The sequence below is a fragment of the Centrocercus urophasianus genome, unplaced genomic scaffold (genome assembly GCF_019232065.1).
Source record: "Centrocercus urophasianus isolate 14NV4802_14NV808 unplaced genomic scaffold, USGS_Curo_1.0 seq_13, whole genome shotgun sequence".
Lineage (NCBI taxonomy): Eukaryota > Metazoa > Chordata > Aves > Galliformes > Phasianidae > Centrocercus > Centrocercus urophasianus.
In genome coordinates this window covers 6,538,415-6,554,966 of record NW_024884475.1, presented here as the reverse complement: position 1 = coordinate 6,554,966, position 16,552 = coordinate 6,538,415, and the positions used below count along the sequence as shown (strand labels likewise).

The 16,552-nt window shown below is 42.6% G+C and overlaps 1 protein-coding gene across 6 annotated transcripts; it reads left to right on the top strand.

Annotated features, from left to right (window-relative positions):
* The first annotated feature begins 976 nt into the window (after positions 1–976).
* LOC122157039 (histone RNA hairpin-binding protein-like) lies at positions 977–14,009 on the top strand. 6 transcript variants are annotated; one of them, XR_006167758.1, is made up of 12 exons: positions 977–1,053; positions 2,438–2,554; positions 2,915–3,019; positions 4,601–4,732; positions 6,853–7,002; positions 8,053–8,190; positions 8,791–8,907; positions 9,801–9,908; positions 10,300–10,407; positions 10,712–10,819; positions 11,493–11,670; positions 12,213–14,009. XR_006167758.1 is itself a non-coding variant. In XM_042812409.1 (11 exons), exons 1-10 carry the CDS (start codon positions 998–1,000, stop codon positions 10,809–10,811), a joined length of 1,131 nt encoding a protein of 376 aa, XP_042668343.1. In that variant the 5' UTR covers positions 977–997; the 3' UTR covers positions 10,812–10,819; positions 11,510–14,009. The 6 variants fall into 6 exon arrangements, 4 of the variants coding, with proteins under 4 accessions (XP_042668343.1, XP_042668342.1, XP_042668344.1 ...); XR_006167757.1 differs by having other exon boundaries at positions 11,493–11,683; XM_042812409.1 differs by having other exon boundaries at positions 11,510–14,009.
* Positions 14,010–16,552: the final 2,543 nt, after the last annotated feature.

The following is a 16,552-nucleotide window of genomic DNA, read 5'->3' as shown; positions in this document are numbered from 1 at the left end:
ATGAGAATGTTTTACAATTATTTCTAGTTGTGAAATATATACTATTCCTAATTTTATTAATTTTGTTAAATATACATTGGCTCAATGATTTTGAAGTATATATCGTTTTATTCTTGTATTTTGTTTTAGATTTTATCATCATTTAGCTTCTTTTCACACGCAAAAAAGCAGCCACTTAAATGCAAATTGACAAATTAACAAATTCTGAGAAAAAGCATATGAATGTAGGTGTAATGCACATCCTCTGTATATCCAGCTTTAGCGTGCTTGGATTATGAAATGTAAGCAATTATTACTTGTATATTCCCCCCGCATGATCAGACCAGTGGTGAAGTGCTGGCACAGGCTGTGGGTGCTGTGTCCATGGAGGCGTTCAAGGCCAGGTTGGATGGAGCCCTGGGCAGCCTGGTCTGGTGCCACACCTGGAGGTTGGTGGCCCTGCCAAAAGGCAGGGGGTTGGAACTTGATATCCTCGGGGTCCCTTCCAACCCAAACCATTCTATGATTCTATGAAATGGATAAAACCATGATGGTGCTCTGAAAGTAATGCCTCCTGTTTCATGATGTTGGCACACATCCCCAGAGATTGATGATGGTGGCATGGCAGGAGAGGCCGAACCTTTCCCACGATGTTCCTTACACCGTACTGCTTTGTGACAGACGGCAGCAGAGGGGCACTCTAAGAAAACAGCTTTTGAAGCAAAGGTGTGGAACAGAGCTGCACATCTCTAATGGAAGCGCCTTGCTAACGGTGGTGACTGTTGAAAGACAGCGTTTTGTAACTCAGAAACGGGTTACCAACCGGCGTTCCAACCTCACCCCTTGCTCAATAACAACCCCGTGCCCCCACAGGCACCCACGCCCTCTCCCCAGTCTGAGGGAAACACCGCCCTGTAGCGCGCTGTGCGCGCTGCCTCGGAGGGTGGAGCCGCGCTTGCGCACCGCGCCGAGCCTGCAGCCATGTTCCGCGGCGGCGGTGGGGGCGCTCGGCTCAGCCATGTTCGGCGCGCAGCAGGGCCGTTCCGCCGGCGGCGAGCTGGGCGGGCAGCGCAGGTGAGCGCTGCCGCGGGGGGCCGGGTGTGCTGAGGTGCGGGCTTCGCTCCCTCAGGGCGCGTGGGTCCTGCGTCGGGTCCGTAGGGCTTCGCCCGCTCCGGGCCGGGGATGTGTGGGGAATGTCGGGGGAAATGGGCGCGTGGGCTGAGGGGAGCAGCGCGGCTGGGAGATCGAGTGGTTGACTGTTGTGGGTGAGCTGGGAAGGGCTTTGTCCTTTAATTGCCTTCACAAAATGTGAGCGTTTCGGAAGATGTCCTTTTGCCTGGATTATGAGTAAATTGCGTGGTGTAGGCAGAGCAGCAAGCTGCCGGAGTGAGCCAGGAGAGAAAACAAACCCAGAGCGCTGATCCAGGGTTAAAGAGACAAAATCCTTTCCTCCTCCCGCTCCTTGGCTCCAGGAAGCGCAGAGACCCGGCAGGGATGGCGTGCACAGAGCAGCGTGGAAATGGCTGCGTTTTCTGATTTGGAAGGCTCCACATCACCACACCAAAATCCTAACTCTGTGTCTTGAGTGTCCAAACGCTCCTTGATCTCTTGTCAGCTTGGGGCTGTGCCCACTGCCCTGGGGAGCTGGTTAAACGTCCCCTGATATCCAACCCAACCTTCTCCTGAACTGACAGCACAGACTCCCCTCTGAGGCTCACTCACCATTGCAGTTCTTCCGCTGTGAGATGGGTCTGGTGTCAGTAGGTGCTGCAGAGCTACTGTATGTAGTCAGTGATCTTTTAAGACAACAGAACTGCCTGAATTGAGTAGGAAGGCAAGGAGAACACAGCAAACTTAATCCTTAAGCAATCCTTGGCTGTCCTTTCAGTGTATTTCAAGCACTCCATACTAGCTCTAGTGCTTACTTGTGAGGGCTCTGTGTAGTGTCTGATGAAGAATTTCCAATATCGGCATGTTTTTCTGTAGCTGTTTGACCTATTTCTCCTTAATCACACCATTTCCCGTGTCAAAACTGACAATTCTTTAAGTTTGCCTCTTCAAGACTTTAGTGATGTATGCAATATTGCGTAAATGAAGCTAATATAGTGGTGACATAGGCCTGTCTGAATATTGGCACGTCAGCAGTTCCGTAAATACTTCTGACCCTGATTACAAACAGAAAAGGTAGTTCTGCTTTTCCAGAAATTAAGTTTATTTTAGAATTTGGGTGTCTTAACTGCAGCAGTGTGAAAAACACTTTTGCAGTAGCTGCGTTGTCTAACACATTTTCTAAGTTCCTGTTACTTGAATGAGTAGCTTGGCACAAAGTCACATATTTCTATACCAAAATTAATCAGTATTTTGTAACTGTGAATGATGATACTTACATGTAGTTTTCAAAGACAGTATTGCATGACTCCTTATGGCTTGATTCCTGATGAAAATGGTTATTTTCCAGTTCTGCGCAGCATCCACAGTGTTGGCATCAAGAGCAGAAATGTAGAAGTTGGAATGATTCCAGTTCTTTGACATTTGACAAATATCAATATGGCCATTTAGACCACTGGCTGGAGAGGTAAGGAATACATGGGAGGTTTGTTTAAATTGTGTATTTCCCTTTATTGTTGTCTTTGATGGAGTTGCAGTACAAGGAAGCACTTGCAGTGGCTAAGCTGTTATATGTAAGAGATTGTCAGGTCTGTGTTCTGATGTAAAGTTCTCCTTATGACTGTTTCCTTATTCCACAAAATGAAGTGAGTTATCACTGCAGAAGGTAACTTAAGCTGAAATGATTTGCTTGAATTTTTGCTTGAATTTGAACTGAAATGAGGTGGAAGTACACTCAGGGCATTACACTTGTGGTGGAAGCTGTTTGTCCTCTGCTGAAGTTCATGTTATGAGCAACAGAAGCTCATACAAGTTTCTTATTTTCCAGCTCTATAACACCAGGAGATTCTAGGCCTCTTTCTAGTTGTCCCAACTGGGAAGGTGAAATTAGAGAAGGGAAAGCAATGAGGACATCTACTAAAAAAATGACAAAGTAGGTATTGAATAATTAAGTCACTGTTTTGTGATCTTCAGCTACTTCGCATGCATTAATCACAATTTGAAATGCAACCAGGTTGTCTCACATCAAGCCTGAGGAAACCTAAAGGAGAGAATAGCAATGAGAAGTTTCATCTACAAAGCTGTTCATGTGATGATTTGAGACTCTTTCTTTTTGGTTTTAAATTGCATGTTCATTACAGCTTTCCATAACAGAGAACAGTGAAAGGAAAAACAAAAAGCAACCTTCTAGGCTTAGAAAGAGAAACAGCCATGTAATCATTCAAGCCTTTATCATAGAATCATAGAATCACCGAGGTTGGAAAAGACCTAAAAGATCACCCAGTCCAACCGTTCACCTATTCCCAACAGCTCCCACTAAACCATGTCCCTCAACACAACATCCAGTCTTTCCTTGAACACCCCCAGGGTCGGTGATTCCACCACCTCCCTGGGCAGTCCGTTCCAGTGCCTGACCACCCTTTCTGAAAAGTAATACTTCCTCATGTCCAGCCTGAATCTCCCCTGCCGTAGCTTGAAGCCATTCCCCCTGGTCCTATCACTAATGACACGAGAGAAGAGGCCGACCCCCAGCTCACTACAACCTCCCTTCAGGAAGTTATAGAGAGCAATGAGGTCTCCCCTGAGCCTCCTCTTCTCCAGGCTGAACATTCCCAGCTCCTTCAGCCTCTCCTCATATGGCCTGTGTTCCAGACCCCTCACCAGCTTTGTTGCCCTCCTTTGAACACGTTCCAGGGCCTCAATATCTTTCTTGCAGTGAGGGGCCCAAAACTGGACACAGTACTTGAGGTGCGGCCTCACCAGTGCTGAGTACATGGGAACAATCACCTCTCTGCTCCTGCTTGCAACACTGTTTCTGATGCAAGCCAGGATGCCATTGGCCTTCTTGGCCACCTGGGCACACTGTCGGCTCGTATTCAGCCGAGCATCAATCAATACCCCCAGGTCCATTTCCTCTACGCAGTCCTCCAGCCACACCGCCCCAAGCCTGTAGCGTCGCCTGGGGTTGTTGTGGCCGAAGTGCAGGACCTGGCATTTGGCCTTGTTGAAACTCATCCTATTGGCTTCAGCCCAGCTCTCCAGCCTGTCCAGATCCCTCTGTAGGGCCTCGCTACCCCCAGGCAGATCCACACTTCCAGCCAATTTGGTGTCATCTGCGAATTTACTGAGGGTGCACTCGATGCCCTCATTGAGGTCATCAATAAAGATTATATAATCCATTTTTGTGGAGTTGAAATTTTTAAAAATATGTAATAGTTTCCTACAGATGTGTGCCAATGATCATGCACTGCTTTATTTCCCTCTTGTGGCACTATCTGTAAGCTCCTTGTAAGGCAGCACAAACATATGTTTACTTATTACGGGTGTGAACAATTGCATAAACTTAGAAACCTCATTGGTTTTAATGGTTGGTTTGGTTAGCACAATTTTCAGCTCTGTAAACTACTGAAGTAAACATTGCTTTTCTGTCAGAGTACCTGCAGTTATGTTTTTATGTGACTTGTACAGCTATTAAAAGGTGCTTCTCAACTTCATTCTAACTTTTGTTTTTAAGTTGCATTTCAAATGATTCTGCTACCCCATCTGAAAGAGAAACAGATGAAGTGGTTCTGAGGAGAAGACAGAAACAGATAAATTTTGGAAAGAACACACTTGCTTATGACAGATATATTAAAGAAGTTCCAAAGTAAGTTGCATGTTTCCAGATGAACTTCCTTTTTCCTTTCCTTGATGTATCTGCAGGCCAACACGCAGCTGTAGTTTGTTTTCCTCAAAAAGAGGCTGGGCTTTTTTGCATAGAAGTTATTTACTTAAGGAAATTTTATAGCTAAATGCTGCACTTGTGTATTGCTGTTCCTATAATAGCAAACATTCTTTAAATTTGGTATTCATCTGCTCCCTTTAACCTTTCTGGTGCCTGCTGCTAGGCCAATACAAAGTTAACGGATTATAAGAAAAGACACTTCAATAAGGAATTAATTAAGCCTCGCATTTAAATGGTAACCAATTAGCGGTTAGTCAGTAACTAATTGAAATCAGAATTTGGATTTTATGCTTTCAGTCATTCTTGCTCAGGAGTTAACATTGTGAATTCTGGAACTTAAAATGAAGACTTTGCAGTCAGCCCCCTCTTCTTACTGCAAACTTACTAGAATTCAGAAGCTACTCAGCAGTAACATGTGAACATGCTTCTGTGTTTGTTGTTTGTTTTGGGGATTGTTTTATAGAGGTGTTGTTTTTACTTTTTGTAATGACTTGCTACTTAGAGCTGTGCAACCTTCTCTGGGTTCAGCCTCTAAGAGTCTATCATGAATATTGCCAAGCAATGCAGGGAGCTCTGTAAGCTTCCTGTTGATCAAAAGTTGAAAGATGAAACTAGATGACTGTAACGCTATAACAGATGGAAAGTACCGTAGTAATAGTGGAATGGCAAAGTCTTTGGCTACAACAAATAAGGATATGCCCAAATGCAGCAGCTGCAGACACAAAAACGAAGAAAAAGAGCTACTTACTTCTAGAGAGCTCTTGTAAATGGGGATCTCAAGAGATGGGAATCAACAAGAGATGCCCTCATCTCCACTGCCACCCCTTAAATGAGGTCTGGGAAAGGATGGATCCTGGCTCTGTCCCTTCTGGTCACTCAGATACATTGCATGCACCTGAGTTCCCCTGGGTTGGCCTGGCCTTCCCACCAGGTGCTCAGTCATTGATTCAAGCTGTGACTTAGCATTTCCACTACAGTGAGTAAAAATCAACAACAGGTATTGTAAATTATCACAGATATTTCACAATACCACGATTGTATCTTCCATTAAGTTAAATTACAGGTGAAGAATAGAAAAGGTGAGACAGTGTTCAGGAAAATAAACACGGATACACTGTTTAAAAACAGTAAATCTGGATAGCATTTAAAAGAGTAGTTAATAAGACTATTTCTTAGCAGGGACCTGTTTCTCTTACAGAATGATAGCAAAACTAATATGGCTAAGTGTATCAGTCTGTGAAGCTGTTATGAAAATCCACTTATAGTGCTTTGTTTGATTTAAAGCATGATTGTAATATGTTCTCTCCCCCCTCCCCCCCTAAATCATAAAGTCAACTCCAGTATGGTGGGACTAGAAATGGTATTATTTTGTGCTGGAGGTACTTGGAGGTTGACCCCTGCCAGCAGCCAGGTACCCACACAACTTCTGCACTTCTTTTCCAGTGGGATGGAGAGTGGATTGAGAAGAGTGAAATTTAACAGGTGAAGGGAACAGGGGAGATGGTGGATACAAAGGCAGTCATTTTCTGCCTCTCACAAATAGGCTGCTGCCTTGCCGTGCTCTGAACAGTGCTTACTTTGTAAGATGCCTCCCCTTCTTAAACTGTCACTTTCTAATAGCCAAGCATCATGTTATATAATATGGAATACTGCTTTTGTCACAACTGTTTTTTCATCCCAGCTTCTTGCCTGCCTTCACATTAATGGCTGCAGGAGGGAGCTCAGCAAAGTGAGGTTTGATCAGAAAGTCTTGAAGCAACCTTCAACAGTAGTCAAAATATTAGTGTTTTACCAACACTGTTTAAACATACATCTGAAACACGATGCTTTGACATCTTGCTAGACTGGATGACCATCCAGTCTGTATCATATCTTTTGTCTGTTGTAAACAATGCTCTAGAGTGTGCCTATTTCAGTTTAGGTGTTAAAAAAAGAGGAGAGCTATTTATTATATTACTGAGTCTTGCTTTATCTGACAAACAGGATTTTTTTGAAGGACAGAAGTTGTGTCTTGAAATATAAATGTTACTGTGTATTTACAGGAATCAGAGAATACCAGGAGTTCATCCTAGAACACCAAACAAATTTAAGAAATACAGCCGTAGATCCTGGGACCAGCAAATCAGGCTGTGGAAGATAGCACTGCATGCATGGGATCCTCCTACTGAGGAAAACTGGGACCTGCAGCCGGTGTATGTTCTGGTGAATCAGTCAGCACACCTCTTATGGCACAGAACTGTTAGAGCAATACTAACTGGGAGCAAGGAGGGCAGGGAAAAAAAAAATGTCAGGCTCAGAAATGGGAAGAATCACTTGAAAATCTTCTTTCCTGGTTGAATTCTATTAATCTCTAAGGTGGTATTTTATTTAGTCTAAATTTATTTCCAGTAAGACACTTTGAAGTTCAATGTGTCTGCAGTAATACATTGTCTTTACCACGTGTTTACGCTGGTTAGTGCAATGAAAAATCATTTCTCAAGAAGGGAAGAGACTTAGGCAGAAATCTGGTCACTCATTTCCTTGACTTTGATAACCTTTCCATCTTTGCTTTTTCTGTTGTCACTAAAGCCATTCTGCTGTAGTAGTGGTAAATAAAAGAATTCAAGAATTCTAAGATAAAAGATATTTCTGTGCTCTCTGCCTGAGTGGCAACTGTATTCAGAATCACAGAATGGCCAGGGTTGGAAGGGACCTCAAGGATGATAAATCTCCAACCCCTTGCCACAGGCAGGGCCACCAATCTCCACATTTAATACTAGACCAGGCTGCCCAGGGCCCCATCCAATCTGGCCTGGAAAACCTCCAGGGACAGGGCATCCACAGCCTCTCTAGGCAGCTGTTCCACCACCTCACCACTCTCTCTGTAAAGAATTTCCCATGACATCCAACTTAAATCTTCCCTCCCTCAACTTCAAACCATGTCCCCTTGTCCTGCTATTCTTCTTAAGCTTCTCATACTTTTGAATTTGTGTAACAAGGCTGGCTTCACTCACACCACCTGAAAGTTTTGGACTAGTAAATAAGGAAGAGATAAGTGAATATACTTTTATTAGCACTGCTAATAACTGCAGTGTAGTTTTTAGCTATGCTGTGATTGAACTGCAATGAAAGTTGCAGGTGTTTGCACCTTTTGGATGTTATTTGAGATTAACTGTTAACCAGCGCAGCTTAACTGTTTTCTTTTTAGAGCAGTAAGCTAGTTAAGTAATATTTTTAAATCCAGGTTTTTTTCTTGTGTCTAGGAGTACAGAACCCTCAGGCAGTTCCCAAGAATGGTTCTACAAAGATCGTGATGATTCTGGCTCCACTATATTTGATGAAAAGCAGTATAGAATTAAATGTGAAGATCAATGCAGCCAGACAGACTATACATCAGAGAGGTATGAGACACAAACTCTGTCATTAACTTACTGCAGTGACTAAATACACGCTGCTGCTGTCAGGTTGTATTTCTTTCTTTTTTCCTTTTGTAGGAGAAGTCTGATGAGGGGAACAGTTAATGCTGAGTCTGTTTGGTGTTTACATTGTAGAATGTAGTCCATCTCTATTGCAGACAATTGAATGCAGGAAAAACTAGCACTGTTACAGAACTTCATAGTTAATAGCTAAAGAAAGCAGTGTTCTTTCTGCTTCACTGTTTATTAGCAGTATTGTGTTTGTCTACACAAGAGCAGGGAGAGTAGAAGTAAAGCACCTTGTGCACTTGCCTACTGAGATACTTTATACGTATCTCAGTTATATGTGATGAAAATAGTTCTGCAGTTCCTTGCGTGATTGAGACTCGGTTCTGTTTTCAAAATACAGTGGAATGGTCACCAAATTTCAGCCTTTTTTTTTCAGTACTCCTCTATTATGACTGAAGAATCATACCCCAAAGAAACAAAATCTTCCCATATGCCATTAATTTACAAAACTCTGATAAGCATTTAAATGCAGATGAAAAACACTTTGTGTGTAAAATCCACATCTTATTTTTGTAGTCCCTGTTCTCCTGATTGTTCACCAGTATGGAAACGCAGAAAACGAAACAATTCTGACTCCTCTGTGGTTTCAAAGGGCAAAAACCATTATGTGCATATGTACCATGCACTGGAAAGGTATGAAGTGATTCTGCATGTGGTATAAAGTGATGCTGTAACTCATATTACAAACTGACTCTGGGAATATAACTGGAATTTCTCTCCACTTGCCAGTAGCTTTAATTTTCTTTAAAAATGTGTGTGATTTAATAAGGACAGGAAGTAATGCCAAAAGCAATAAGTTGTGTAGTTGCACATGTCACTGCAGAGCTGACGAAGCTTTGTTGTCAGAGGATACAACATTGGTTACTTGGGGGCAAATACTAAGTCGTAGAATAGCTTGGGTTGGAAGAGACCTGAAAGATCATCAAGTTGCAGTGCCTCTGCTGCAGGCAGGGCTGCTGGCCAATCAAGTACAGGATCAAAGCCCCATCCAACCTGGCCTTAAACAGCTCCAGGAATGGAGCATCCACAGCCTCTGTTTGTTCCAGCTCCTCATCACTTGCTCGGTAAAAAACTTCTCCCCAACGTCTAATAAATCTCTTTTATTTTAGTTTTAAAGCCATTCCTCCCTTGTCCTATCACTATCAACCTATGAAAACAGTCGCACCCCCTCCTGTGCATGTGCTCCCTTCAAGAACTGGAAGATCTCAGTGAGGTCTCTCCAGAGCTTTCTCTTCTTCAAGCTAAACAATCCCAGTTCCCTCAACTTTTCTTGATAGGGGAAGTGTTCCAGCCCTCTGAAACTAAAGGAGAGCTTTCGTGGCATAGCTCTAGACAAAGTTATGTCACAACCACAAGTAAAGTGAAATGATTTAACTTCTGGGGAGATTATAGATTCTTCTCCCTAGCCTCAGTAAGAATATGAATACAGATGTTTTTTCTTTACTTAGCTCCCTTATCTTCTGAAGAATTGAGAGAAACTATGATACAAAGCTCCATGGTTTCCAACCTTTTCATTTTCTTTCTAGTCTTACAGAGTCAGGACATCAGCAGACTTTTTCTGAGTGCTCAGATTGGGAAAAAATTGGTGAAAATGATGAAGTAATGACAGTACAGCACAACATAGAAATAAAAAGGTAAATACCATAGTGATGATCTTTGTTAGTTGCTTGCACAGTGTCCTTGTTTTTTGTTTTTTTTTTCAATCTTGTTTTCCCTTCACAGTTTAATACTGTTTTGTTTGTGTTTCTCTTTTCTGCAGCATGTAGCATAGTTGGTTATTTTTCTTCTTAGAATTTAGCTGGCTTTTCCCAGTGTGATTCCCCATCTGCTGCTTCCACCATGAAGCTGCAAAATGCTCAGCCCCTTTCCCCTGCTGTCTTAGGGAAAACAATGGCCCTTTGCAGCACTGGGCTGTGATTGTTACTTTCTTCTCACTTGCTGTGTCCAGGAACTGAAGACTCTCTCCTCAGAAGTGAAGCAGTTTTGCAGCTGACATTACAATAACAGTTACTTCTTTTTATGTAGTGACCCCATTCCCACCAGTTGTTCTTCAGGATGGAACAATCAGAACAACACCAGCATCTTTCTGCCTGATAGCAAAACTTGCAGAGAGTCAGACTGCCAGCTGCAGAGGTATAAAACACAGCTGTCAATCAGGCTTTTTCATATGTTAAGTTAGAAGCATGCTTGTGTTACTGCCATACTCCAAACCAAACTTCTATAGTAATGAATTTTTTATTGTTGTTTTTTGGGATGTCTTAGTCACTAATTTATGTGGTGTATGGTAAAATTCTATCCTTAATGTTCTCTTCTTATAGATTATTGCAGTAAAACACATGTTGTATTTGATATTGAAGTATTATTGTAATTAAGCTATTTAGTTCTTTTGAACTGAAATAGAGATACAGAAGGAAAATGTGTGGATTTTTATTTGTAGGCTTAAACTTTGTAGCAGTTTATTCAAAGGACATCGGTCAGAGTATCCTGAAAGGGGATGGGGAAGTACTGAAGACAGAATATTGAGGAAAAAAATTTAAATACCATGGTGAGTTGATGGTGATGACCTTTACCCATTCAGAACCCAATACTGTTAAACAGAATCCAGTGGTTCTGTTCAAGTCGATCAGTTTGTTTTTCTGTTGTGTTACTATGATTAGTGTTCCATCCCATCCTCTTATATTTATTTCAGTGCCTTAAAAGAGCTGATACATTGGGCTTGGTGGACTGAAATATTTATCTGTTCAACCAGAAAACATAATGCTCTATGTCCTCCACTTGCCTCTTAATATTTTGTGATACTGTCACAGCTGTGTTTGCAGCAACAGATTTCACTGAAAGTTTTCTTCTGTATTATAGATTTCTAATGCATTAATAGGGTTGATTCTGTCTTGAGTTTTTTATGAGCATTGCATTTTATGTTATTTGATTGTCCTTGATCTACATGACATATGGAATAGGATGTAAATGTCTTCAACAGTCATTGGCTGGAATATTCTCCATAATAAAATTACTAGGAATGTGGCACCCAGGTGGTTGTACATGACTTAGATTTTGTATTCCTTTAATACTATGAGGAAAAGGCAGGTGGAGCTCTCACAGAAAGATGTCTCTAATAACATTTCTTCTATTGACTCAATTGATTTTAAGTTCTTTAGATATAATTAAGTCTTAACATGTTATTTTTCTAAAGTGCTCATTTAATATTTGTAAATATTTAGTCTGTCTTTGTATATAGAAGCATCAAAGAAGGACTTTCTCCTGTGACAGAAAATTATTTGAAGATTAGGATATAGTCTGAAATCAGCAGATCAAACCTTGGACAACTGGTGCAGTCTCCTAAGTTCTGCACTGAAAAAAGAAGAGATTTACAGTCAGCATTTGTGCAGTCAACACAAGGTGAAACATGCAGGTGAAAAAACAAAAACAAAGAAAAAGCATGCATCCATAATGGAAATTGAGAACCTTTCTGGTCTTCTGGGATAGTCAGTTGATACTTACCAGCTTTGCAGTTACGTGTGTATCCTGGTGTATCCTGTTGAAAGTATGCTTGATTTTCAAAGGGAAAAAAAAAATACAACACATCAGGATTGTGCTAATTAGAATTAAAAGGAATGTATTTTGTGAATTAATAAGTGTCCAGGTGAAGATTGATATAAGGGGTGGGAAGAGAGGCTCAACTTCTTAATTTTGTCATTTGCAAATAATTTAGTTCAATGTGTTTTTACTCTGCTTTTACTGTAAGTTACATTCTCAAAGTATTAATGCTGTCTTTAACTCTTTCTTTGCTGTGGACATTATGACTTGATCTTTTACGCCAGGCTTTAAGTTCAGTGTGCAATACTCATCTGTAACATCACAGCTTAAGAGAGTAAATATTTTGCCATTAATGACTAGATACATTACATTTATAAAATACTGTTGTTTGTCTCTTTGTTTAGGCTTCTCCAGATCTTTAAGGATAGACTGTCTTCTGCAAGCTCTGCCTCGAGTGTAAAACCTCTGATTTTATTCAGATTTTTCTAAGATGATGATGGATGTTCCTTAAAGCTTTTGTGAGGACATTTCTACTTTACCTTTGTTGACAAATGACATGCGTCATGTTGTAAAGGCTACTTCCAGGGATGGGTATTGCTGTTGCCGTTTGGAGATCATGCTGCTTAAAGTGAACTAACATTTTGCTGGTGAATTGGTCCAATATTGAGTCAGAGTGAAGAATCCACCTGCTGAATCAAGGAGTTAAACCTTGTTTTCTCTACTGAACCAGAATTGTGTATCCAGCCTGGAGAACTGCTTCTAAACAATGTAGATAATTCCAGTTTGCTCTTCAGTTGCTAACGCGATCATCTTTTTGACTTATTTTCCATTCTCTGAGGTAATACATATTAAGCTAGCATCTGCCTAGTGTGAAGGGAGAAGGAGAGATTATCAGAAATAGCATCTTCTCTTTGAGGGGATGAGACTGTATAAGCAGCCATGTGGTCTGAATACCTGGATTTCACTTTTGATGTGTGTGGCCTGAAGAGCCAGTACTGCTGAAGGGATAAGATGATGAGGTCAGTGGCTACTCTTGTTACAGGAAATGAATGAGAAGCAGCAGTATTTGCAGGTTTGGAGCTGCTTGGGCATGGGGTGTCCTGGCTAAACTGTGATAATGTTGACTCTCCCTTATTTTACTTTTCTATGCTGTGCGCCAAGCATTAAAGTAAGGGCTGTGACTCCAATGGAGTTTAGATGAGAACTATGTGTCAGGTAAAATATATTTTCTTTACAGACTTTGTGACTTAAGTAGTGGGGTACGTACGTTTGTTAGAGCTATTAGTTGTCTTTCTACAGTGGTTCAGCTCTGCCATTGTTAGTTGGCTCTTCATAATGCCACTGCAGGAACTGTGGCCTTGAGATGATGCACAGTGACCTTGTGGGACTGGCCGGGTACTCCCAGGGCCAGACATCCACTGTTCTGCTGAAGCAGCAAGCTGCTGCTTGGAAACTACTTCCAGTCCCTTCCAAAGCATTACTTCAAACTGTTGCTTAGATTTCTTTCAGCTGAGTTTTGTAGAACTTCTGTGCTAGTTTGAAATTTTCAGATACACTTCTCATTTGTCCAGTGCATCAAGAAAACTTGAACTGTATACAGCATTACTGCAGTGAGCTGGAGCATTAGCTTGTCTTCACCAAAGCCTGTCAAGTGTATAGAAATTGCTACAGTGGTTATGTTTAGCAAGTTTGCTAGTTCCCAGTGAAGAAAAGATTGAATATATAGGGGAATGTGTGCTGCTGCTTTAACAGGAGTATATTAGATTGATGGCATCTGCTGCTCAGTAGTAAGAATGTCCTTATGGCTGTGTGCTTGCCCAGACATAGGAAGAAAGTGAGGCCTCTGGTACCTAGAAGTCAGATTAGTCAACTTCCCACCATTGGGGGGTGAAAGGAGGCTGCCTGCAGGTTGGTGAGGCTTGTCCCCTACATTTCCTACATCATCTGGGACTCATCCATCTATGCTTATGCTTAAGGGTCAGTGGAGTCCCAGTACGAGATAGCTCAGTCACATACCGCAGTATGGCATGTGCATACAGGGAACAAATCTGTACAGCATCTTCTGAAGTACTATTTAAGAGTGATGGTGTTCCAGCATGCGTGCTTCCATGTGTTTTATGATGACTGTAAACGTGAGAGTGATTTTTTGTTTCTGGCATATTGTCTTTATGCAGAGGAATTAAAGTCTTTAACCTTTAAAATGCCTCTTAGTCTGCTTTCAGTGTTGTCATTATTATAAAAGGAATATGCGGGTTCAGTTGTCTTTCTGTTTGCTTCAGGCTAAGTTTTTGGGGAGTAGGAGTTAGCTCCTGCTGAAAGGGGTAGGAAATACTCTTCAGAAGGGGTTTACAGTACAATATAGGTTGTGTCCAACCCCTCAGTTCTGACATCTTGTCATGAGCTTGCATGTAGCCTAGTGGAAGGTGGGGAGCAGCTGGGGCCCCAGGACTCACTGCCATAAGAAAGGTGTGCTTGTGGAGTGGATGGAGCTGTCAGCTGGGAGCAATAGGCTGTCGTGAAATGCTTTAGCTCAGCCTTCAGAGCCCTTAAGCTTTTGTCTGGGATGGATGGCTTCTGCAGCAGATACACATATGCAAATCCATAGGATTTGTAATTTGTCAGCTCTTAAAAGATTCTTAGATTAGAATAACTAGTCTTCCTGTAGTGGTTATTTTGGGCAGAAGTATTCTCTAATCCAGGTTCCATACATCTGGACAAACTGTGCTAGCACGACAAGAGGAAGGATACTGAACAGGTAAGGTTTGAGGTCTACTGATGTCATCCCACGGAGTGCTGCTGTTGGATGTAGAGCCATTTTAATGCCTCTTAATAAATCTTATCCATCTAAATAGACCAGTTAAATCTATCTGTTGTTTATCTACCCAGAGCTATCTGACTCAAGGATTAATAATTCAGGTAAGCAAAGCCTGAATCTAGCATTCCATCTCCAGTTTATTTGATAGCTTTTCATTAATGTTATCAGTTTTAATTAAATCCAGTTTGTATGCAAAAATAAGTTTCAAGCTTTACCACTTAAGATTTCTTCTGAGAAGTGACATGCATCTCCTACTGGTATGCATCCACTGGAAGGGTCAGTTCATAGATGTGTTATCTGTACTTGCAGAAGCAGTTCTTCAGTAGTGTTCTGAAATGCCACAGGTTGTGTGCTTTGCTTCTGCTTTTTTGTTCTTGAACTGTTGCTTTGAGGTCACACTGATGAGGGTACCTCCTTCCCTTAAAGTTCCCACTGAGCTGAGAAAGTGTTTTTGTGACAGATTTTTTTTGCTGTCAAAGATATAAATGATGCAAGGCAGGTGTAATCCTAAAGCTGTGTTAAAGCAGATAGTTCTGCTTAGTAAGCTGAATTTAACGTGTCTGTAGTGCTATACTAGCTGCTGTAGGGCTTCCAGGCTTATAGCTGGGCAACTTGGATGAATTCAGGTAAATGTGCCATTAACTCAGAGCAAGGATGGGGAATATAGGTTTGATTTCTATGTTTTGAACATCTACTGAACTTCAAGCATGTCCTTCATCCAGTACAGTTCTGTTTTCTGTGGCAGTGTGTGGGAGAGTGGTAGCACAGCAGAAACATTCTTATGCAAGTACAGCTATTTCTTTTACAGATACTGCACAAGAGATACAGTAATGCTCAAGGTGAAGAAAGGGAAAGGAATTTCCAAGATAACTTCAGTTGCACTGCTTTCAAATCTTAGTGTTCTGCTGAGCACGAAGTCAGCCTGTTAGTGCACAGAGGGAGGCAGCCTGGAGACATTCTATAACAGAGATCTTGCAGAGAATAAAGTGCAGGAAAAAATGTGAGGGAAAGAGAACTCCCTTCTCCTTCCCATGTTTCCTAAACATTACTGGTTTCAGTCAGGAGTGCTGGCTATGCCAATGCTCCACCTGAACAGCATAATTAAACAGATAAAGACGGTTCTAAATTCATTCTTACCAGGAGTCTTTGGGGTGTAAAAAAGCAAGCCAGCTCTCTGCAGAGATGTCAAACTGCTTAATCTTAATACTGCAGTTGGCTGAAGATGCATGGTCTGGCCTGGTGCGTCTCCCAGAAAGCAAGCTGGCACTGAGCAGGCTGTCACTGCCAAAGTTCTGCTGGGATTTCATGCAGGTGTATGTGCCCATCAAAGCTGGCCCAGCTTTGCAAAAAAATCCCAAACAAACGCAATTAAGAGTTTAAACAACATTTGCACCTTTCTGGGAAATAGTGTGAATTTCTCCTGCTGTTAATTTGCAACCGGAGGCCTTGAACGACTGAGCTGGGTTTTAGAACGGGATCATCTTTAAGGTCCCTTCCAACCCAAGGATTCTGCGATGACCTGAACTACCTGCCCGTCCCGTCCTCATTAGCAGGCAGTTAAGTACCGTTGCCGTGCAGCTCAGCTCCCCGCGCTGCTGCCATTGGTGGCCGCGGGCGCAGGAAGCGCGCGCCAAAACGGCGCTGAGCCGCGCTCCGATCTCCCGCCACGCCCGGGCGGGGCCGGGCCGAACCATGGCGCTGGGTCGCGGGGGGAGGCAGGAGGAATTGCTGTCCTGGCGCCGCGCGTGTCTCGGTTCCGTGCACGTCCCGAGGCGGGTTGGCCGGCCGTTGCTCTGCGCTCACGGAGTGGTTGGGGAGAAGAGGCGCCTCAGCGGCCGCGCTCCGCTCCCCCGGATCTCCACCCCGTACTCGGCGCAGTGGACCGGCTGGCGGGGGGCGGGGCCGGGCGGGCTGGCGGGAGATGCGAAG